Source organism: Schistocerca americana, chromosome 11, assembly GCF_021461395.2.
Source record: "Schistocerca americana isolate TAMUIC-IGC-003095 chromosome 11, iqSchAmer2.1, whole genome shotgun sequence".
Lineage (NCBI taxonomy): Eukaryota > Metazoa > Arthropoda > Insecta > Orthoptera > Acrididae > Schistocerca > Schistocerca americana.
The window spans coordinates 183,284,814-183,309,984 of record NC_060129.1 but is presented as its reverse complement, the minus strand read 5'-3'; the positions used below and the strand labels follow the sequence as shown (position 1 = coordinate 183,309,984).

Sequence of the window (25,171 nt, the reverse complement as noted above, 5' to 3'; positions counted from 1 at the left end):
ATTCCCTTGCTCAAAACATTCCAACAGCGTGTTACGAAATCAAAACCTAAAAAAGCGCTTAGACATGAGGGACCATATGAAGATGGTGAGATGACCATGAAAGCCCCATTCGTGGAGTTGCACGAGAATACTGTGCCTTCTGGTTTCTGGCTTTCAGGTCTCACAGGTGTGGCAACCACGAAAATTTGGAGTTAAAACTGAAGCCCACAAACATAGCGTTGTACACCTTACCGATATCAGAGAATATGCCAAGACAGTGCTGTCTACATAGTAAGGCCTGCTGAATAGCCACCTCTAGTAGAGTCAGGTTGACAACAGTGGATCGAAACCTCCAGAATCCACACTGAGAGTGGTTAAGCAGTTGCCTGGTTTCTAACAGCCAGACCAAACGACGGTTAACTATTCGCTCGAGGGTCTTCCCTTCACAGCTTGTGAAGGCTGGCATCAGCAGTAGTCGCTGCAAAATGATCTGCCAGAGTTTGAGTGATGTTTCTGGGTGTAGTTTGGAGACACTTCTGTTTCAGCACTGGTGTTATTGGTAGACGACTGTGTTTGCCAGAAACCCTCATAATGGGTTCCAGTACTTTTGTAGAAGAAGTGGAATGGTTGACAAAGTCCAGAAACGCTTGGTACGCCGTTTTCTTGCTCTCCTTAATGATGTGTCAAGTATTGGCTCTCGTGACCTGAAAGGCTGTGAGATTGTGTGTTGCTGGGCTGTACTTAAATAGTTGAAGAGCTAACTGTACGCCTGTCCTGGATTGCTGAGCGACACACACCAGTCCAACAAGCAACAGGACCTTGGGATTGATAAGTCAGTGGTGTGATGGATCTATCGTGTGATGTGGTCCACCCATTCGTTGACACTGTTGCAGTCTTCAGACACAGCCAGATGGACGAAAAGCATCCAGTTAGCCCTACTGACCAACAATTTTGGTGGCTTCTGTGCAGGTAATGCTCCATCCAGTAGATGAATACAGACTGTGACGTGGTCACTGAGTGAAGATCATCAGTGACTGCCCACTGAACCTGGTCTGCGAAGCCTGGAGAGCAGAAAGAGAGGTCGCTGGCTCACAGTGACCCAGTGGCAGCACAGAAAGGAGTGGGAGTGCCTGTGTTGAGGATATGCAGCGTGTGAGACATCAGAAAGCTCTCCGAAACGCGACGGTGAGGACAAGTAGAGATTGATCTGCACAAGATATTTAGGACATTAAAGTCTCCAAGTAGGAAGAATGATTGGAAGGGCTCTTTCATAAGGTCTGTGACAGTCTCAGTGTGCAAATGGATAGGGTATAGTAAACCAAATTTAGTGAGTAGATAGCACACGAGTAGGCAGTTAATGTTATATGTGGCCCCCCATGACAGGACGTTGTTGATTTTACAGCTTTGCAGTATTACGTGTTTTACAAGAGTAAAGTGAGCATAAAACGTCCAGCTGCACGAACTTGCAGCCAATTTGAAAGAGTAAATAGCAGAAAGTTATCTAAGATTGAAAGTGAAATATATATTTACCGAAAGACGATACAAAAGAATGAGTGACAATCTTTCCAAACAAAATCCAGAATGTGAAGCAAAACCGAAAGAGCCACTGGTGATACTATGCTGGGGCATGCTTTAATTAATCTCATGAAAGAATTTGAATTGCAGGAACCAGAAGAACTACCTGATGAAATCATAGAGGGACGAGAACTGTTAAAGATCGCTAGAGATATAGAGATCAAGAAACCTAAAAAGCCACCCAGTATACAACAGAAATAAGCAGGTAACATTTCCTGGAAGGACATAATGGTTGAACATAATTTATTGTGGGAAGAACAGGAGGTGAAAGACTCTAGAACTGTTAAACAAAACCATTATCCCCAGTAATGTTTATAATATTGAGTTGCAAGTATTTTTGGGTATAGGATCACAAATTAGTGCTGTATCAGAATCATTTTTTGAACATATTTCAAGTAAGCCAGGGTTAGTAATAATGTCTGTGAGTGGAGTGAAGATTGTAGGAGCTACTGGCAAGTCCAGTAAACCCATTTGGAAAAATGTACTGATTGAATTTAAAATGCAAGGACAGAAATTTGAACATGACATTTTATGGTACCTGAATTAAGTGCTGAGATGATTTCGGGTATTGATTGACTGGACAAAGAAAAAGTGTTTTTAGATTGTCGTAATGGAATTGTTAAAATTAATAGGGAGCCTAATACATTAGAAATTAAATTTACAGAAGATGACACTGTACATGGCGCTAATGTAGAATCCATAATGCTAGAGATAGAATCTGAAAATGATGGTTTGTCCCACTTATATGAAATCTACCATGTGAAAAATTTAATACTGAATGAATAAAAAATTGACAATTTTAAGGAAATTGTTGATGCTATCTAAGAACTCTTGTGTGAACAGAGAGATGAACTATTTGCTGTTTTAAATAACAACAGGGAAGTATTCTCTGATAATCCAGGTGTTGTCACGAACTTTGAATACCATATCGATGCAGCTGAACATGAACCATTCTGTGTAAGACCCTATCCAGTGCCAATAGCTAGGAAAGAAGTGGTACAGGCCGAAATTCACAGAATGTTAGAATGGGGAGTGATTGAAAGAAGCAACAGTAAATATAATAGTCCACTTATTATAGTAAATAAGGAATACAGTGGCATGCAAGTTGTTGTTCATGCATGAACACTGAACAAGATTGTCAGGAGAGAGGTAGACAGGCCAGAAAATGTGGGTGATCTGTTGCAAAAATTCCATAATGTAATGTACTTAACTAGTCTTGACCTCACTGCGGGATATTGGCAAATAATCATTACACAAAGATTCCCAGAGACATACAGCATTCGTGTTTGCAGGGAAATGCTATCAGTATAAAGTTGAACCTTTTGGTTTAAATACTTCTGTTTCAGTTTTTATAAGAGCATTAGATACTGTGTTAGAAAAAGAACTTTGTGCCAGATTAACTGTTTGTATAGATGATTTGTTGATTGCTACTGAAAGTCGGGAAGAACATTGTGAACTATTGAACAAAACTCTCGTTGCTCTTCAAGCAGGAGGAATGACTTTGAAATTGAAGAAATGTGAATTTGTAAAACAGGAGATTAAGTTTTTAGGACACATCGTAACTACAGCTGAGATTGGCAAGGACCCAGAGAAGCTAAATGCAATTGAAAAGTGTTCTCCACCTAAGAACAGAACACAACTGAAAGCATTTCTTGGTCTTTGTGGTTTTTATCGCAAATTTGCGAAGGGGTAAGCTTTTAATAGCCCATACTTGAACAGTTTGCTAAAGAAAAACAGTGCATATATTTGGACGTCAGAATGTCAGAAAGACTTCAGAGACTTGAAAACTGAGTTAATAAGAGAAACTATTTTACATCATCCTATTTTAAGTGAATCATTCCACATGATGACAGACAGTAGCGCATAGGGGATTAGTATTGAAATCTTTCAAGAAAGCACAGAATTTGCGGAAGCAAAACATAGAACTATAGCTTTTGCTAGTAGAGATCTAACTAAATATGAAAAAAATAACACTATTTCAAAGAAAGAAGCTTTAACCATAATTTGGGGCTTAAAGAAATTTAGAAATTACTTATGGGGAACAAAACTGTTATTCATACTGACCATAGAGCCTTAACTTTTTTGAAAGACTGTCGATTGTTTACTGGCAGGTTAAGTTAATGAGCTCTTTACTTACAACAGTTTGATTATGAAATTTTGTATATCAAAGGCAGTGAAAGTCGTGTGGCTGATGCTTCATCTCCATTGCCAGAGGATATGAATAACCTACTGAAAGAATGTAATAAAGGTGGTAAGTTTCACATGAGATGTATCAAAGACGTTCCAGGTAGAAAAAGAACTGAACAGATTTGTAAGAGTATGCGGCCTGGAAATCTGTTAAAACAAATTTCATTAACCCCAACTTCCCACAAATCAGTAAATTTTATAAGATATTTAATGGAATATTGTATAGGAGGAAGATGCAAGTACTCAGGAATGGAAAGTTTATTGGGCTATGCAGTTTGAAAATGAAGTTATTGATTATTTCCATTTTGCCTTAGGGCACTGTGGTCTAAAAAGTGTATTGAGAAATTAACTGATGTAATTGTGATTAATGTGGGTGCCACCGAGCAAATTGCTGACAGAATTAAATCTTGTGATGTGTGTCATAGGGCACAAGTTGCTAACCAGACCAACCAGGGTATATGCAAAACACAGTGCCAAAAGACATCTTGGAATTGTTATCAGTAGATTTGTATGGTCCTCTGCCTAAAACATAAGGAAGTAGGTCTTATATTGTGGTATTTTTAGGAGTTTTCTCTAAATTTATTAAGTTTTACCCTATCAGAAAAGCTACTGCAAAAGCAATCTTTAGTAAAATGAATGAATATTTTAACACCATTGGTAAACCCAGAGCAGTTCTATCTGATAATGGACCTCAGTTTATTTCTAAAATATGGAAAGAAGGTATGAGACAACATGGTATACAAGTGAAATATATTTTTACCTACCACCCTGCAAGTAACCCTGTCGAAAGGTATGTGTGGGCATTACGAAGATTAGGTAGAACATATTGCCACCATAATCACAAGGCCTGGGGCAGATTTGCGACAGATTTTGAAAACGCCATGAGCACTCTCTACCATGAGACAATGGGGTTTACACCCAAATAAATTCTGTTGAACCATAAAAGCAAAAGAGTTATTGAAGAGATCTTGAAATTTCCACCTGTTTTAGGGATTAACTTGCATGAGCAAAAAGAACTAGTTAGGAGGAGAATGAAATGAAAGTGGCTGTTAGATCGAAAAGGCATAATAAGTGCCTCAAAACAACTAAATTTAAACTTGGTGACTACGTTCTGGTGAAAGCACATGAAAAATCTAGTGAAATTAATGATGAAATTTCTAAATTTAAATACATTTACAATGGACCATTTGAAGTGCAAGGAGCTCCACATGCCAGTGCTTATTTTCTTCTATACCCTAGATCAAGAAAACCTTTGGGAGTTACAAACATTGTTAACCTAAAATAGTATGTCCACAGAAACAAATAATGAATGAAATCAAAACCCTCAGAGGGCACTGCACTCTATGCGATGCTAGGTGTCTGGCAAACACCAGGTACTCAAGTTATTGACAATACTATTTCCTTTTCTTTTCCTGTTGTCAATCTTCCTCTTCTAGCATTCAGAACTTCTACTATCATCTTTCCTTCTTCCCTATTAGAATAGATATCAGAATAAATAGATGTCTGTATGCCAAAGGGATGTGATAAATAAATGCAAAATACAGTAATTGTTTGTGGATAAAGAAGTAAATAAGTAATACACGTGCACTAGAAAATGACTAAACATGTTGTAAGTAAAGTGGGTACTGTAATAAGAAGTAGAATCACGCAATGCAAATGAATGACTAAAGTTCTTGGAAGAAAGGTGTTCAAGAATAAGTAAAAGTAGAGTTTCAATGGATACTCTAGTATGATTAATGTCTAAAAGTTTTTGTATAAAAATGGTGATGAAAAAGTTTGTCAAAAACAAAGGAAAAGTATCTACTATATGTGTATGAGTTAGAAGTGAGATGTTCCTTTTTCTAAACCACAGGAGTTGACGGAAATCACTTGCAATAAAATATAAGATGATTTCCTGAGTTGATATGTGTAATGACCTAGAAGCGTGTGAAAAAGCAATGACAAATGAATAGAAAAAATCTCATTCTTGACTTAATCCTGCATATGACATTTAAATTCACAGGTTTATGATGTACTCATTTGAAAAGAAATGTTTCTTGTTACCAGTGTCTAATATATGTGTTTAAGTTTCACATTCTGTATAACATAAAAAGATATATTGAACCAAATGTGTAATATTTACTGGAGATGATGTAATAGGGACTGCAAGGATAAAATTTCTGCAGTATAAAATAAAATAAAATAAAATGGCAAAAATGTGTTGTCGGGCAACAAACCAAAATAGTAAAGAGAATACAATAGAGTTAATGACAGAGGACTGCCAATTGCAGCAGGCAATAACAAAGACTTGCCAACCAGGGCAAGAATACAGTTAAAATATTTCCTTTTTAAAGAAAATTTGTACGTGTTTCTGTGTACCTAAATGTTTACAGACATGGTTTGCCGAGTGCTATTGCAGGCAACAAAATAAGCTGAATTTTCTGGATTAATGTTGTGTATGTTTTAATTATGAGTTGCAAAAATGGACTGACTATTTCTATAGAAGTCAGTGAAAAACAATATTAAATCTGATGTAACTATAGGTATGTCTGTGCAATCAACCAAAAATGGACTGTCTGGTTGTAACATGAGGGCAGTGAAAATTAAAGCTAGGTTCTAAATAAATATATTAGAGTGTTTATGTGCTTCTCTAGAACAAAAGTTTTGAATTGCTATTAATTAAATGTGCAATGTAGGATGCTTTTGTGTTTGGTTAATGTATGTCTTAGTTTATGTACATTTGCTTTTCTACAGAATGCTATACTTGTTTTATAAATGTGTGGGTTGTTTTATGAACTGGTTGTCTGTTAATGGATAATATATGTATGAGATGAAGATGATTAAGGATGTCCTGTTTAACGATGGATTTTTTTGTCTGTTTATAATAATGTTAAAATGACTTTCTCTGTAGTAAAGAAAATATTTGGACAGTCTGTGTATGAGATGATAATGGGTAATGATGTCCTGTTTTACGATAAACCTGTTATTCATAAAGTAAATGATATATATGCTTCTTTTTGAACAATCTTTTGGAAGAAATGTATGATTCTTCTTAGTGTATTTACTGTATGTATGTAACATGTTTTCTCTTACCCAACGAAAGTTGGATGGAATATTTTTTTTTTAGCCAGTACTACTTGAGTGTTATAGATGTTTGGGAAACCTCACTGAACCATGGGGCATGTGTAACACCATAGTAAGATCTTATGTATTGTTGTTCTTCTGATTATTATGCTTTACATAAAGTGTATTTTCTTTAGTATGTGCTTTTGATATGTTGTACTATGTTTTCTCTTCATTGACTAATAGCTTTGGTTGTATTTGGAAATGGATGATTTTGGTTAAGTAATTTTGTATTGATTTGTTAATATGGGTAAATGCAATGTTTACTTAAAAATGTTTACTTTGTAATGGTACTTTGACTACCGCGCCTCCGCCAATACAAAGATATAATTTACGATCGCGCACGCAGAAGAGCGCTGCGCCAGCGACCGATTTTTATAAATAATTTTGTTCGTTTTTTTTTTACTTTTGCGTAGGTTTTTGTTTTTAACGACTAATTGATTAGACTCTATCTCTTGTCTTCATACTAAAGACGTGTATTTTTCGGCGATGTGTTGAATGTGCTTTTGGGTGGAAATTAAAATTACATTACAAAGCGAGGTTGTTTCAATAGTGACTCGAGGTGGTTATCATCAAATATGTAAATTGATCATGACAGCGACAACTTGAAGAAGTTTTCAACAGACGGAGAAAAGTGAAAGACGGGTCGTCCTACAAGAGAAATTAGGAGGACAGCCATGAAGACTACATTGTAATTAATACTGCGTACCTAACAAGATTATAAGATAAATTTCAATTAGTTTCTGATGCTATTTCCGTACAGTCGCTTTTTGTAGTGTTGCCAACCCGGTCTGCCATGCACGGTCAAATTACAGCACGATCTCAATCAATAATGCGAAGTCCACCTTATCTGTAACTGAAACCACCAAAATTCCAAACCCAATCAGATTTTCTATTTTATATTTTTCACGGCAGAACCCCGAGGAGAACAGTACACTACAACTTGATACTTGTAATTGCTGATCCAAATTTAGCTCTCTTGGTTCATGTTATGGTAAAATATGGAGTGGTTCCCCTCTAAACAGAAGTTATTTAGCACGTACAAAATGTGATTTGTGTGAGTGAAATCTTTTCATGAGAGTCAGTTGGAGGCTAGCTACTGTACAGTTGGCAGCTAGTGGTTGGGAAGTTAACTGTGCAGGTGTCGAGTTACGCTTTTAGTGCTTGTATTTGTTATGCCAAAGCCTTGGGTGGATGAATGGATTTAATATGATGCTCTGTGGCCTGTAAGTATTATATAACGTGATGACCTCCATGAAGAAATAACAGAGTATTCGATTCGAATGGCAAGTCCCTCTGCCATCATATACTCGCCACCAATATTGCGCAATCACATTAACAGAGAGGAGGAATTATGAAGTGATGGATCAGCACAATTAGTATGTGCAAATACAAGTTAACTCATACCAAAATTTATGTACATAACTTGATTCTGTTCCTCACCTAAATATCTCTCAGGATCCTCTCTGCTTGAACAATGATTTCTGAGTGTCCAGATTGTTAGAAATGATTATAAAAAAAAGAAAGACGATTAACTGCTTAAATTTGTTCAAAATTGAGTGAAATAGGTTATCTAAAAGTAATGTAGATTTTGGTAAAGTTGAAGAGGATGTAAGTGTAGCTTTGTGAAAACCTCCCAGTAATTGAACTTCTTCACTCTAAAGTTTTGTGTTCTCTTAAATTACTTGCTTAACTTCTGGTTTCAAATGTAGACAACTGAGATGATAACAGACAACAAGCCATTTTGTGGTCACTTTAAAGTTAATGTTCTTAATGAATGGTTTGAAAACCAGTACCTAGTAAAAATATTCACTGTAAAATCAGTTATAAAAATGCATAAAAGGCGAATCAATATTTCAAAAAGAGAATTCCAAAAGTTGGCATTCTTTAAATTATTCATGAAAGTGGGATAGTTTGTTTTATTGTAGTAGTAAAGATTAGGGGATTCCCCATTGAAAGTTGCACAAAATGCACAAAGTTACATGATAGTAGTAAGTTCTAACGGCTTTTGAAATTTATGTTGCGTTTTGTGCGCATTGTGTGTTAAAAGGTCCAATTTCAGTTTATGAGCACCCATTTGCGAATGCGAATGTGAAATAATCTGGGTTAAGTTAAGTATCAAAGGTGGGTCAGATATGATAGTCGGATGCTTCTATAGACCACCTGCATCAGCAACCGTAGTAGTTGAGCGCCTCAGAGAGAACCTGCAGAACGTCGTGAAGATGTTTCGTGATCGTACTATTGTAATAGGGGGAGACTTCAATCTACCAGGTATAGAATGGGATAGTCACACAATCAGAACTGGAGCCAGGGACAGAGACTCTTGTGACATTATCCTGACTGCCTTGTCCGAGAATTACTTCGAGCAGATAGTTAGAGAACCAACTGGTGAAGCTAACGTTTTAGACCTCATAGCAACAAATACACCGGAGCTTTTCGACTCCGTGAATGTAGAAGAGGGTATCAGTGATCATAAGTCAGTGGTTGCATCAATGACTACAAGTGTAATAAGAAATGCCAAGAAAGGAAGGAAAATATATTTGCTTAACAAGAGTGATAGGGCACAAATCGCAGAATATCTGAGTGACCACCATCAAACGTTCATTTCTGAGGAAGAGGATGTGGAACAAAAATGGAAAAAATTCAGAAACATCGTCCAGTACGCCTTAGATAAGTTCGTACCTACTAAGGTCCAAAGCGAGGGGAAAGATCCACCGTGGTATAACAATCATGTACGAAAGGTACTACGGAAACAAAGAAAGCTTCATCATAGGTTTAAGAGTAGTCGAATCATAGCTGATAAGGAAAAGCTGAACGAAGCGAAAAAGAGCGTAAAGAGAGCAATGAGAGAAGCATTCAACGAATTCGAACATAAAACATTGGCAAACAATCTAAACAAGAACCCTAAAAAGTTTTGGTTATATGTAAAATCGGTAAGCGGATCTAAATCCCCTATTCAGTCACTCGTTGACCACGATGGCACCGAAACAGAGGACGACCGAAGAAAGGCAGAAATACTGAATTCAGTGTTCCGAAACTGTTTCACTGCGGAAAATCGTAACACGGTCCCTGACTTCAGCCGTCGAACGGACGCCAAAATGGAAAATATTGAAATAAACGATATCGGAATTGAAAAACAACTGCTATCACTTAGTAGCGGAAAAGCATCCGGACCAGACGAGATACCCTTAAGATTCTACAGTGATTATGCTAAAGAACTTGCCCCCTTTCTATCAGCAATTTATCGTAGATCGCTGGAAGAACGTAAAGTACCTAGCGACTGGAAGAAAGCGCAGGTCGTTCCCATTTTCAAGAAGGGTCATAAATCAGATGCGAATAATTATAGGCCTATTTCGCTTACGTCAATCTGTTGTAGAATAATGGAACATGTTTTGTGTTCTCGTATTATGACGTTCTTAGATAATACAAATCTCCTTCATCATAACCAACATGGATTCCGCAAACAGAGATCATGTGAAACTCAGCTCGCCCTATTTGCCCAAGAAATTCACAGTGCCGTAGACACTGGCGAGCAGATTGATGCCGTATTCCTGGACTTCAGGAAGGCATTTGATACGGTTCCGCACTTACGTTTAGTGAAAAAAATACGAGCTTACGGAGTATCGGACCAGGTTTGTGATTGGATTCAGGATTTCCTAGAAGAAAGAACACAACATGTCATTCTTAACGGTTCAAAATCTGCAGATGTAGAGGTAATTTCGGGAGTACCGCAGGGAAGCGTGATAGGACCTTTATTGTTTACAATATACATAAATGACTTAGTTGACAACATCGGTAGCTCCGTGAGGCTATTTGCAGATGACACGGTTGTCTACAAGAAAGTAGCAACATCAGAAGACTTGTACGTACTCCAGGAGGACCTGCAGAGGATTAATGCATGGTGCGACAGCTGGCAGCTTTCCCTAAACGTAGATAAATGTAATATAATGCGCATACATAGGGGCAGAAATCCATTCCAGTACGATTATGCCATAGGTGGTAAATCATTGGAAGCGGTAACGACCGTAAAATACTTAGGAGTTACTATCCGGAGCGATCTGAAGTGGAATGATCACATAAAACAAATAGTGGGAAAAGCAGGCGCCAGGTTGAGATTCATAGGAAGAATTCTAAGAAAATGTGACTCATCGACGAAAGAAGTAGCTTACAAAACGCTTGTTCGTCCGATTCTTGAGTATTGCTCATCAGTATGGGACCCTTACCAGGTTGGATTAATAGAAGAGATAGACATGATCCAGCGAAAAGCAGCGCGATTCGTCATGGGGACATTTAGTCAGCGCGAGAGCGTTACGGAGATGCTGAACAAGCTCCAGTGGCGGACACTTCAAGAAAGGCGTTACGCAATACGGAGAGGTTTATTATCGAAATTACGAGAGAGCACATTCCGGGAAGAGATGGGCAACATATTACTACCGCCCACATATATCTCGCGTAATGATCACAACGAAAAGATCCGAGAAATTAGAGCAAATACGGAGACTTACAAGCAGTCGTTCTTCCCACGCATAATTCGTGAATGGAACAGGGAAGGGGGGATCAGATAGTGGTACAATAAGTACCCTCCGCCACACACCGTAAGGTGGCTCGCGGAGTATAGATGTAGATGTAGATGTAGATGTTATTCTGACTGAAGGTAAGGTTACTATGAATGCCATTATCCATGAAAACAGTTACTTTTTTGCTTTTAAAGAATAGAGTGAATCTTAATGCAAGTGAAATCTAATTGAATTCGTGCTGTGTTGAAAATATCACAAAATGAAACTAGACCTGTGTCCAATCTCCAGTTAGTGTAGGCTTGGAATTGTTGTGCTGATTAAGTTACTCAGGTTTGACAAAGTATTTAAAATTGATGAGTGTAACAATGTCTTTTGTGTTTCAGAGGCCAATCATGTTTTACAATAACTGCTAGTATCCACTTTACCACTTTTTTGCTTGTGATTGGTTTCACTGAATTTTCGTAGGAAACAAGTATAGACTGAGTTTTTCCACTAAAACTGGCTACTTTTTCTTTAAAAGAAATGTTTCGCATTTCTATGCCTAATTAGTCTGGCGACCGTATTCTATTTCATTTGAGTACGTTTGAGTAATTAAAACTTTATCTAAATTGGATCTGACACTTTCTGTGTTTTTATGTATCTTTCATTTCAAGTCCAATAAGCAAAAAATGGTTCAAATGATTCAAAAAATGGTTCAAATGATTCAAAAAATGGTTCAAATGGCTCTGAGCACTATGGGACTTAACTGCTGTGGTCATCAGTCCCCTAGAACTTAGAACTACTGAAACTTAACTAACCTAAGGACATCACACACATCCATGCCCGAGGCAGGATTCGAACCTGCGACCGTAGCAGTCCCGCGGTTCCGGACTGAGCGCCTAGAACCGCTAGACCACCGTAGCCGGCTCCAATAAGCAAAATGCTCTACGCATTTCATGGTTAAATTTTGCAAAAATTCTCACATTATACTGCATCTACATACCAAAATTGGCTATAAATATTATATCTATATACTAAATGGTGCAGTATAGTGTTACACATGACTTTTCCCATGACAGGACAGTTTGTTCAATTGTGGCACAGTGCATAGTAAACCAAATTTGGTAAATAGATACCACATGTGTAGGCTGTTAGTGTCATACCCTCCCACATGTGCACCAAAGTTAACGTAGGCTGCAAATGTCTTGCTAAAGAAATAGGTTTCAACCTCCTGAATCTACTCTGTAAACTTGGCCAATTTTTAATCAGTTATGGTATATGGGGGTCAGATCAGGGACTGAGGGGAACGAACAGGATTGGGTTGATTTTGGGGGAAGAGACCAAACCGCAAGGTCATCGGTGTCATCAGATTAGGGAAGGATGAGGAAGGAAGTCGGCCGTGCCCTTTCAAAGGAACCATCCCGGCATTTGCCTGAAGCGATTCAGGGAAATCAAGGAAAACCTAAATCAGGATGGGCGGACACGGGATAGAACCGTTGTCCTCCTAAATATGGTAGATGGAATTAGCATTGTTTTCACAGTTTGGCCATATCGATTCAAGTGTCCATTGGAGGCGCCCATGATAGCGTTAAATAAATCACTCCTTATTCTAAATAAATCTATCCCTATAGCTGAGTATGCTTCTGGACGAACATCGTAACTTTGAACTACAAATAGAGAAAACTGGCAGAAAAGGTATAAATGTGATGAATAAAGTTATAACCGTAGCTAACAGGCAACAACAATCAGAGTTTACCATCAATCTATATTAGCATCAATTACAGGATATCGTGTGAGACTTCGGGCTCAGAGGTTGGAGCTCGTTAAGGCAGCTGCATTAGTGAGGAGAGTTCAGTCAGGAGTGCTGCCAAAATTAATGGGTGTCTATTGAACTGCCCCATATGATGCTTTGTCAGTAATTCTAGGAATATGCTCACTATAGTTGGAAAATAAAAAAAACTGGTCTTTTACTGGCTACAGAAAGGCAATCAAATGAAAGTATGAAGGGTGCCTGGAACTGAGGCCAATCCGAAAAAGTAATAAATAAAAGATCACGTATTACAACTGTGGCAAAACGAGTGGGAGGGAGTAAAAACGAGATTTCTTAACCCGTCGAGTGGACTGATTCATTAGCTGACTGTTATGGCCCTTATGCTAAGTATCTATACAAAATTAGAAGATAGATACATGATAGCTGTTCCTAGGACAGTGCAGGCACACCAGAACACACATTGTGGGAGTGCATGATCTGTGAAGATAAATAATAACCAAATAATAGTAAATAATAAATAATAAATCACTACTCAGTTCAGTTCAAGTCCTTGATTATCCAGTTAATGAAACCTCTCATGGCTTGGCACCTGTCTGCTAATGCAATCCACCTACTATGCCAAGAACACTGTAGTGTTATTCTAACGCTGATTTTCGGAAGGGAAACTCATTTGTAGCTGTGTTTGTAGATTGTACACACATGTGAGTCTTGTTCTGCTGTCCGTCAATATCATAGGTTACCACATGCCTATCCTAAAATCCATGATGCTGTGTGGTGCTCTGAATAATTTAGCATAACTAATAGGTGGAGGCACTGAGTACTAATGAACAGTTAATTAATTCATTCCATGTGAGGACGAACCTGAATTACATAATTATCTATGCTTTTTTGTTTAACGTTACCCACTCATCTATGGTTTAATAAATCTTGTGTGAAATTCCTTAGAGATCTACTCCTACAGCTATCAGTATCAAGATTTTACTTTAAATACTGATCCTAATTGCTGTGCGTTGTTTGAAAAGAATATTACTTCAGCTGGTATTGGCCAGTGGAGACCAAAGAGACTCAAGTTGATTACCCTTGTCTACAAGAAGTCAGTGGGTAAATTGTTTCCCATTGCCACTTTTAAATCCATTGAGCATTAATCTCATTAATGGTGTCCCATTACAATGCTAGTGAACTTGCATTTGAACCACCACAACTAGCCTGTTGGATATAACTGATGATACTCGAAAATCTCTTATTGTCATAGTTCATAAACCGAGTCATTCAGTTCAATGGTTACGTTTTATTTGATAAACCTTGGTACAACGTTTTGGCAGGCACTCAGGTCTGTCTCCAGTAAGTCCTTACATTTTATTTAATTGACACTGCCAGAATCTTTTGATAGACAGTTGGATCCTGTCAAGAAATCTCATTTCCAGTAAAGTGAAAGTAATAGTTATGTCTTATTTTGTGTCCCTGTCAGGATAGAACTTTTGATATGATTTCGTATACACTAGTTAGGTGGTAATATTGGCTTATACATATTTTGTAGGTATATTATATCAATATTAATATTGATGATTACTCATGTTTATCACTGTCCTAGAGGTACTATGCAGGTGCTGCATTAGCAGAATGTCACAGCAAAGTTTGCAGCTAGTCATGTATGAATTGGCATACCTACATCCGACGGCACTTCCTCCTTAGGCCAGGGATCAGTTAGTTATACATGCAACCCTTGTCTGGTACTAAGTTTCTAACGGTCAGAACGACCATAACACCTCTTTCATCATGAACATATCATACTGTACAATCCAGTACTTTCCTTGCGCAGAATGCAGTAACACTGACCTTTTAAAATGATTTTTTCAACCAACACTACTGTTTATACACATCATTCATACAAAGTTTTCTCAGTATTATTAGGATTCACAGAATCAACATTTATATGAAAATTATTAACAATTTTTATTACATAATTAACTATTCAATTTTAAATAAAAATATTAATCATTAATGAAAAATAGAAAATTATAAGAAATATTATACTTAGATCATATACGAAACGTTAAAATAACTGCAGCATTTACAATATTAACACTTTCACTGTCTCAGACGTGCTGGGTGTAATGTGGATACTGCTGGCCAAATTATTATACCTGTGCTGTCATGAAATACTTATCATCTGATCTTTGGAAAAGTATTGCGTGAAGAAGTTTCGTCTTTGCACGTACTACTGTCTGACATCTTATCTCCATAAGGTACAGAATTTCATTTCCTTCTTGTCATATTTCACTATGTCAAATTAAGTAAAACATTGCACGAAATATGGAAGAGTTTCCATAACTAATAACACATTGCATTAACCGTGTGTATGTTTAATTTTACTTCATTCGTTGCATTATAGGAAATGTAGATAAAATATGGAAATTTTATTTCAAACTTAGTTCAGATCGTTATCTCATTCCGTCCTCCAGTTATTGATTTTTATATCTGTTGGACACTTCCGTGAAATGCGTTCATTTCCGTCCCTGTGCATCATAGTAATGTGATCGTAATCAACATAATATTTCATAAACCGTTCGAGATAGTGAAACAAGGTTTACGCAAATGACAGCACTCAAAGATGTACATTGTTTGTATGATGAATAATCGAAACTTTTCTGTTAATCGAGATGAAGTAGCTGCTATGCAGCAGGGAGAGGTCGGCAGAGTGGGACACATAAATACGTCAACAGTGCTTTAGGAAATCCCTGGGAGCGCACTTGCACGTGCCCTCAGTGTGCTGGTGTAAGCTGTCGCCAGCACAGCAGTTGGCAAAGATGATATGCAAAGTTCAATAGTAGACGCCTCTGAAAGGCGGATTGTGGCGCCCTGAAAGTATTCCAAGTTCGGAGTTGTCATGGTCGCGTGGACCGCTCGGCAGGCCGACCACGTGGTGCCGGACGTTGGCCGAAGCAAGAGGGCTGCAGCCCGGGCACGAGGCTGGCAGTTCCACGGCGAGGCTGCGTCAGTGAAAGAGGCTTGCACGCCGAGAGTGCCAAAGGTGGCGGACTTTGTGAAACCATCGTGGCAGACATTTCGCAGTTTGTATAGATGTTAATACTAGCCAGAAGAATCATGATACCTCAAAAAGAAACATGTAAATTACTATCATTTGCACGACGATTCTGATGCTGTAATCAGATTTTCAATATCTTTATTAGTTTAAAGTTTAGTATCTGCGGGTAAATTGTACAAGTAACACCCAGCAGGGAATTTCCAAAATTTAAACACTTCATTCGATTTCGTCGATCGACGTGTCTTTGGAAAGCTATTAGATTAAACCTAAAGTGGTATGAATTACAGGCATCTAACGTCAATAGTACAGGAGTTATTGGAGGTGAAAATAGCCGATTACTATAGATAGCGTCAGGCCATAAGTACTCCACAGCATGCTTATAAATATATTTATTCATCTATGTCTTTGTTTAAATCCGATATATGCTATTCGTGAAGAAAATGGTCAATTATTTACCGTGTTTTAGAAAGCACGGAGACATTAGGCTACTGGGTTACTTTGGCTCGCTATTCCTTTGATATATGTTTGTATAATTTGTTGATGTATTTAATAATGGATGTTAGAGCTTGTTTATAGTCCAGCCGTAGGAATATTTATTTAATTTCAAGTTATTTAGATGTAAATCCAGTATTTCGAGAGTGTTTGATGTTTGTGAGCGTACTTTGGCTTGAAGACATGGCGGGAGCGCTCTAGCCAATCACAGCGCTCGTGAATGGGGAGACTCGATGGAAGTGGGAGAGGGGTACGGCAGAGGACACGGGGGAGGTGCTTGACGCGGCAGTCGAGGCAGAGACTTGGAGAGTGGGCAGCGGTTTGCGCCTGGTCGCCACAGATAGAAATACTTCGGAATGCCGACGTTTGCACTTGTGAGATTTCCGTGGCTTCTACAGTGAAGACGTAGTGTGCCTGTAGAAGTGAATATCTCGCGAGCTATGTTGTCGTTCATAACTAATTACGTGCAGTAGGAATCTATTGTTTTCCTGTTATTCAACTTATATTTTATTTAATTATTGGACCATCGACACCAATAAGTGTTCTCCAGAAATATATACCACACTGTCAAAAGTACTTCTACTGTCGTACTCATCATTTAAAGTCGTTAAGATAATCTGCAGATTTATTTAATTGCAATGCTTCATTTATAAACGTTTTTTTTACGTCCTAAATTCGCAGTTGTTGAGTCATAGGAAGCTTCGACCATTCGATTCATGTGTACATCCATATTGTATACTGTAGACTCAGCTGTATTTGGCCTGTAATGCGACAACTACGCATCCCAGCTCCTAGACAACGAAACCAGCCAAAACTTTTCGTATTGCAACTCTGTCGTAGGGTACATAGTTGAGGGCCATCCATTCACATTATCACATTTTTATTGAGAACGCCCGCACGCTGAATCAAGCGCGCCTGTCACGAGAGAGGCCAGAGACACACCCGCAAGCAAGATGTCGCCAACGCCCTCTAGGCCTCACTCACAAACTCAAACTCCTGTTTGGCATCTGTCAGTACGTTTGCAGAGCACATCACAGCCTATGACAGTACATTGTGACCAGATTGTTAACTATAGTGGGACTAGCAATGACACTAAAGTTTGTAATATCAAGGTTACCGACATTGCGTGCAAGAGGACTATTACTGATGAACTTGTACCAAAACACATGAACTCTATTGAAATTAAGTAAAAGTCTGTTCATGTAAATAAAGAACCATATTAGTCCACGTGTGCATTTGTAGTGTAGAAAGAGGATACCAACCATCCATAACAACGTCTGCTCCCTTGCTTCCTTGCGGTACAAGACTCCACACTCAGTAACTGTGGTGCAGCGGAACACGACGATTTAGCTCGTCCACAGCAGTTCAGTGCTTAGCAAAAAATTTATATCTGTAGCTGTTGAGCTACAGAAAACAAACATATTTAAAACCGGCCTTTTGTTCGGTCTCAAAAGAACTGTGTATGCAAAGCTTTACACTGTTCAGCGAAGATGATAAGAAAAGTTTCTCTCATGTGACAGAACTCTCACAGATGTACCGTTATCCCGCTAGCTGTCCATCAAATTTTGACATAATCTATGTTCAGAGACCATGTTGAGATGGCTGTGTGATGAATATTGTTTTCAGGATGCTGCTGATCTCGTACTGAGGGACATGAAGCCTTCGGTGTATGGGGCAACGATAGACACTCCAGAAGAGTTGATTTTTCATTTGGTTAAAGAATCTAGACGTATCAGGGGTCCCACATCACTCCAACTGCACACGCTCCACACAATTACAGAGCCTACACCAGCTTCAACAGACCGCTGCGACCATGCAGTGTCCACCGATTCATGAGGTTCTCACCATACCCGTACACGTCCACCCGCTCGTCTGACCAGGCGACATATTTGCAGTCATCAAGACTCAAATGTCGGTATAGCCAGGCCCAGGCAAGGCATAAAGCTTTGTGTCGTGCATTCATCAAGGGTACATGATTGGGGCCTCAGCTCTGAAAGCCGGTATCGATGAGGTTTCATTGAATGGTACGCACGCTGGCACTTGGTGATGGCCCAGCATTGAAATATGTAGCAAATTGCGGAAGGGTTGCACTTCCGTCACGTTGAACGAATGTCTTCAGTCGATGTTGGTACGTTCTTGCAGGATCTTTTTGGGCCGCAGCTATGTCGGAGATTTGATGTTTTACAAGATTCCTAATATTCACGGTACACTGAAATGCTCGTATCGGAAAATCCTCTCTTGAGCCCTACCTTGGAGATGCTGTGTCCATTGCTCCGACTGTAACACTACTTTAAAACTCACTTAAATCTTGATAATCTGTCATTGTAGCACAAGTAACCGATCTAACAACTTCACCAGACACTTGTAGTCTTATATAGGCGTTGCCGACCGCAGCGCCGTATTCTGCCTGTTTACATATCTCTGCATTTGAATACACATACCTATGCCAGTTCCTTTGGCGCATTAGTGAACACGAGTCAGTTGGTTGTTTTGACGGAATTGGGCATTGCTATGGCGATGGCAGCAATGGGTAAATGTAATAGCGCGACGTTTTCAGCAACGTCTCTAAAACCATACTAGTCACGCAGCAGTGTTAACAACGTCTGTGAATATCACCAGCGTCGCGAAATTCACGGATGCCTAGTGGGGAACCGACGCTCCAGTGACGTTTCTGTTACATTTAAAGTAATTCTTTTTATGTCTTCCAAACACTGTAATATTTGCTATATGTAGGTTTTTACATCCTATTGGGCAGGAGTCTATAGATACGTCGAACTGGAGTAATCAGCTTGCAATAGAACTAGGGGGAGAGTTGCCAACCAGTCGAGGAACCAGCAATGAAAAGCACGCCAGTAGTTAACGTAGGTCACATGGGAAATTACGGAAAATGTGAAACCACACATCATTAGCTGTTTACGAGGCTCAGTCCTGGACCTGGAATACAGTAGGGAGTCACCAGTGCACAAAAATGAAGTGGCTGACTGAGAAAATTATTCTTACCTAAACTCTCGATGTCACCTACAAACTGTAGGTCGAAGAACCAGTTGTAATAATAGAAGGAATACAGTGCGTCGGCGAGACCAAACATTTGTGACGCCCGTCGATGTCGAGCGACGCACAGCGCAGTAAAGTCGTCCCTGAAGGAGAGGAACCGCTCGTGGTAGGACAGTAGGTCATGATTCAACAGAGGTCGTCTGTAACAAAAAAAGTTGCGACGTTAAAAGTTAAAAACAAGTTAATTCAGCGTGCCAGATCATGTGCAGCTCACGTGTGATGTAGAGGTATCCGCAAAGTATTTACTTTCAGGACTGGAGGGTGCACTGGTATGAAACTTCACGCCAAATTAAAATTGTGTGTCGGTCTGTCATTAGAACATTTTCCTCAAATAAAAGTCGTTTATTGTGATGAATTACGATGAATTACAGTGTTATACATGGAGGTGACAAAAGTCTGGGGGTAGCGATATGCACATGCACAAACGGCAACAGTATCACGTACACGAAGTTTAAAAGGGGAGGGCTTTGGTGGAGCTGTCATTTGTAATCAGGCAGTTCACGTGAGAAGGGTTTCTACGCGATTACGATCGCATGACAGGTATCACCAGACTCTGAACACGGAATGCTAGTTGGATCTGGACGCATAGGCATTTTGGAAATCGTTAGAGAATTCAATATTCCGAGATTGACAGTTCCAAGAGAGTGTGCCAAAAATACCAAATATCCGGCATTACTTCTCATTACGGACAACACAGTGGCCGATGGTCTCAACCACCGAGAGCAGCACTGTTTGCGTAGAGTTGTCAGTGCTAACAGGCAAGCAATTCTGTGTGAAACAATTACAGAAATCAGTGTTGGACGTAAGACGAACGTATCCGTTAGGAAAGTGCAATGCAATTTGTTGTCAATGGGGAATGATAGTAGAAGATGCTGCTACTGCTCCTGTGCTAGTGACCGTATTGGTTGCGCCCTAGAGTAAGGGAAACTGTGGCCTTTTCAGATGTTTCCCGATTTCATTGTGTAGGAGCTGATGGTAGGGTCTGAGTGTAGACCACACACCATAAAGCCGTGAACCCAAGTTCCCAACAAGGCAGTGTGCAAGCTGATGGTGGCTCCGTAATGGAATGAACAGGGTCCTCTGGTCCATCTGGACTGATAAATGACTGGAAACGGTCTCGTTCGGCTACTTGGAGACCATTTGCAGTCGTTCATGCAGTAATGTTCCCAAACAAAGTTGGAAATTTTATAGAGCACCATGCACCATGTCAGTAGCGGGACAGAGGGGTAGTCAGGTTGTCTACATCAGAGGCAGGTATGTACTCAGGGGGAAACCTATTGTTCTCCTTTGTTTGACAGGTACTTAACGTATTATTCTGCTAAATGCTTTACCATGTTGCGGCACTTAACTTATTGTCCCTTCCAGCCCCTCCCACTCCCCTCCCCCTCAGGAAGGGGATGCTGACGCATTTTGTTAGTGCAGGTTACCTACATCGTGGGCAGTATGCATTCAGAGGCAATCCTATTGTTCTCCTTTGATTGGCAGGTACTTAACCTATTGTCCTGTTAAGTGGTTTTCCATGTCACTGCAGTTAACCTATTGTCCCCCTCCCTACCCACACTAACTCCCCCGCCCCCTCACTGCTACAGGTACACTTTGAGGTCTGAGTTATTGGAATAGCCCCTGTCACTACTATTTCACATGATGACACAAGTACCATTAGACCTGTGACGTCATAGACATACTGATGGGGCTCCCATCGCAAATTCACGATGGGGGCCATGATGGCGCACGTACCGTTACCGAAGATGGCGGCGGCGGAAATTCAAAAAGTGCCATCCCCCCCTTGCAGGTGGGAAACTCAAATTTTGTCATTTTTTCGCGAGGGCCACGCTCACTTGGACTTGCAAGGAAATAGTTAAAGTCTCCACCACGAACCTCAACCAGCTGCCACATCCCCTTACCAACCCATGTTAGCAGGCTAACAGGTACTAACGTGCACTAACATGTACTAACGTACACAGTGCATGATGTCATCTAAGATGGCGTCTGTGATACTAGTTGATGACGGATGTGCCACACACCACCTGGTGGGAAGTTGGAATTTCGACGGGAAGATAGGTCAATTGGGCTACCTCTGCTAACCTAACACCCCTCCTCTTCCCACAAAAAAAATGGTGGGAAGTTCAAATTGCAACAGGATAATGCAACATACCTAAGAAAATGGCAGGAAAAAAGAGCACCTGCACTAACCTAATTCACCCAACCAACACCTCTTTCTAGGAATTGGTAGGAAAAAGACTCAGTTGATCGATCATTTGGAGGGTATTTGATTGCTCTGTATGGAATATTGTTTAAACAATTAAGAAAATTTATGGAATATATGGAAAAGGTATATTGTTTATTTATAAAAAATTCAGTTTGTGGGGGTTGGATTTCTCTGGCTCATCATTCTCTGCTGTTTAGAAACATCTAGGTCTTGTAATAATCAATGACATGGGGAAAACATGTTGTGTAACATAATGTTCAGCACTGTACTCTGGTTGTTTAACCTAATGTTTGGCCCTTTGTCGGCACTTAACCTGTTGTTCTGTTAAATGGTTTTCATTGTCATCCCCATCCCCTTAAACTATTGAACTGCGTTTCACATAAAAAGTATTCAAATTAACTTAGTGTGCTGCAATTAACCTGCTGCTCTGCTCCATGTCACCCATGCATACACTGCCTCCCCTTAACTACTGTACCGCTAATACCACATTGACATAAAAAATTTATGCAAATTAATTAAATCGATATTCTTCACATGTATGGTGTAGTTGTTTGTAATTTGTGGCATCCTATTGGTCTTTGAGTATTGTTTGTATGTATGGGGGTTCTTACCAGTTGGTTCTGATTCAAGAGATTGAGAAGGTTCAGAGAAGAACAGCAAGATTCGTGACTGGTACCTTTGACCATCACGAGAGTGTTAAAAATCTCATTCAAAATTTGAAGTGGAACACACTTGCAGATAGACTACGCACTAAATGGAAGGGCTGCTCACTAAATTCAAAATCCTATCTTTGCCGAGGATGCAGAGCATATATTATTACCACCAACTTTCATGTCGAACAATGATCACCATTCAAAGATAAGGGAAATTGGAGCTCATACTGAGGTGATCAGACAGACGTTTTTCCCACACACAAACTGAGAGTGAAACAGAAGGAGGGAAATATAACTTTGGTGTGAATAGTGCCCTCGACCACGCACCGCTTGGTGGCTAGCAGAGTATATATTTAGATGGACTATAGTTTAAATAAAAGATTGCTAATAATAAAAAACACATCCCACCACCTGACACCTGACGCTGCACTGGCACTCCCAGCGAAGCTATGACGCAATAGTTTGGGCTCTGTGAGTATGAGACGCTGTCATCTCTTTCATACTTTACACTTGAGAAATTCCTATCGATATACGTGTTCACCTAGGCACCAATGCTGGTGTGATGACACATAGCTGCAGTTCGGTCCACCACCTAGAGATGTTGCAATGCTTCCCAGGTCACATTCCTAGCAAGAGATCCTGTCCACCAGTGAACTTACCTGTCAAACTGCTCGTCTGGGAGCACCATCTGCCATTGTTTCCTGCAGACAAGACTTTCAGAGGCAAAATTATTTTGCACAGATCGCTACATTGCACTGACAGTTAAACCCTGCAAAAATTGTCTACAGATCGTCAAATACATACAAGACTCACAAGAATATTTGACAGTCTAACTACAATTAAATATTAGGATTGCAACTGCAGTCTGACACCGATAGATGTGCAGCTAATGTTTCCTCTGGAACGAATCTCATTATCTACAGTGCACATAATTTCCCATGTAAAAAATCGCTTGTGGTTATCGATGTCCCTAATATTTACGTCCCACACGATAGGACACACAGTCATCTTCTCTAGTCATGCCACACCATAAACCACAGTAACTTTACAATGCAGTATATACACATTTTGCACAAACAGTGCAGTTATCGTTTGTATCTGCACAGCATCCAAAAAAAGGCCCACACTCCCACTGGCTATATGTCTCGATTCTCCTCAGTCCTAGGAAATTACCCGACAAAGTCGTCGAATCATCACTTCTGGAAGGTGCTGCACCCTGCCGAGATTCTTCAAACAAGTGTTATGAAGGGCAGGCGCCTGGCACTGTGTGGTAATGAATACACCATCCGCGGATGTAATGCTAAGAAAGGCGTCACAGACACGGGTTGGCGTACTGAATCAATATCACTTCTGACAGACAACAAGGAAAATACTAGGGTACGCTTACGGGGTGCCGATGAGGGGACGTATTGTAACAGCTGTATTGACTGTCCTGTTTGTACACTATAGCAGGTCCAGATGAACACTTGCATTGCTATATTGTGCAGCTGCTTAGGAAATGAATCTATCACCACCTATGTACAGATATACTTCCCGATGAATTGAAATCACAATTCACCATGTTCAATCCATCATTCTGTTATGACTAGACATACACAATCTTTTTTCTTTATACATGAATAGTAGTTTGATTACGTCCCACAAACGTATGTCAGAACATAAGCCATGGTACCTTCACATTCAAGCAGCAGCATAACATTTCCGATCGTTAACAGTAAACCTGTCTGTCATCAGAGGACTTCCATCTTATGTGTGATGAGACGTGACACATCCCAGTAAACGAACTTTGATTTATGTGATGTACTCCATCCTCCTGCCGCATATTGGGTGTAAAATATAGACTTCAGCGTCATAACTAAGTTAGTGATACTGCATTCCCAGTGTACATATTTGCCCGACAGGAGTGCTGTTTACAGAGTTAGTGACAGATCGACTTAACATCTAAGGTCATCAGTCCTCTAGACTAAGAACTACTTAAACCTAACTAACCTAAGGACAGCACACACATCCATGCCCAAGGCAGGATTCGAACCTGCGACCGTAGCAGTCCCGCAGTTCCGGACTGCAGCGCCACAATCGCACGGCCACCGCGGCCGGCCTGGAGTGAGGGGAGGGGGGTTATGTTAGGGGAGGTAGCCCAGTTGACCTATCTTCCCACCGAAATTTCAACATCCCGCCAGTAGGGTGTGGCACTTGCATCATCAACTGATGTCACAGCCGCCATCTTAGATGACGCTATGCACTGTGCACGTTAGTACACGTTAGTGCACGTTAGAACACGTTAGACCACCAAGGATGTGGTGGTCAGTTGAAGATCGTGGTGGAGGCTTTAACTAATTCCTTCAAAGTCTAGGTGGGTATGGCACTCACAAAAACTCATTCCAAATCTAGGTGAGCATGACCCTCACGAAAAACTGACAAAATTTGAATTTGCCATCTGTGAGGGGGTATGGCACTTTTTGAATTTCCCACCACGACCATTTTGGGTAACGATACTTGCGCCATCACGGCAGCCATCTTGGATTTGCGATGGGAGGTCAATCCGTGTGTCTGTGACATCATAGCTCTAATTGTACTTGTGTCATCATGTGAAATAGTAGTGACAGT

At 39.9% G+C, this 25,171-nt stretch overlaps 1 protein-coding gene across 1 annotated transcript in view; it reads right to left on the bottom strand.

Annotated features, from left to right (window-relative positions):
• LOC124553506 overlaps window positions 1-25,171 on the bottom strand; it is a 64,766-nt gene that overhangs the window by 30,411 nt on the left and 9,184 nt on the right. The window contains exon 3 of the mRNA XM_047127359.1: window positions 19,649-19,842. Within this exon, the coding sequence (XP_046983315.1) occupies window positions 19,649-19,842 (194 nt within the window). The remainder of the gene's footprint in view (window positions 1-19,648; window positions 19,843-25,171) is intronic.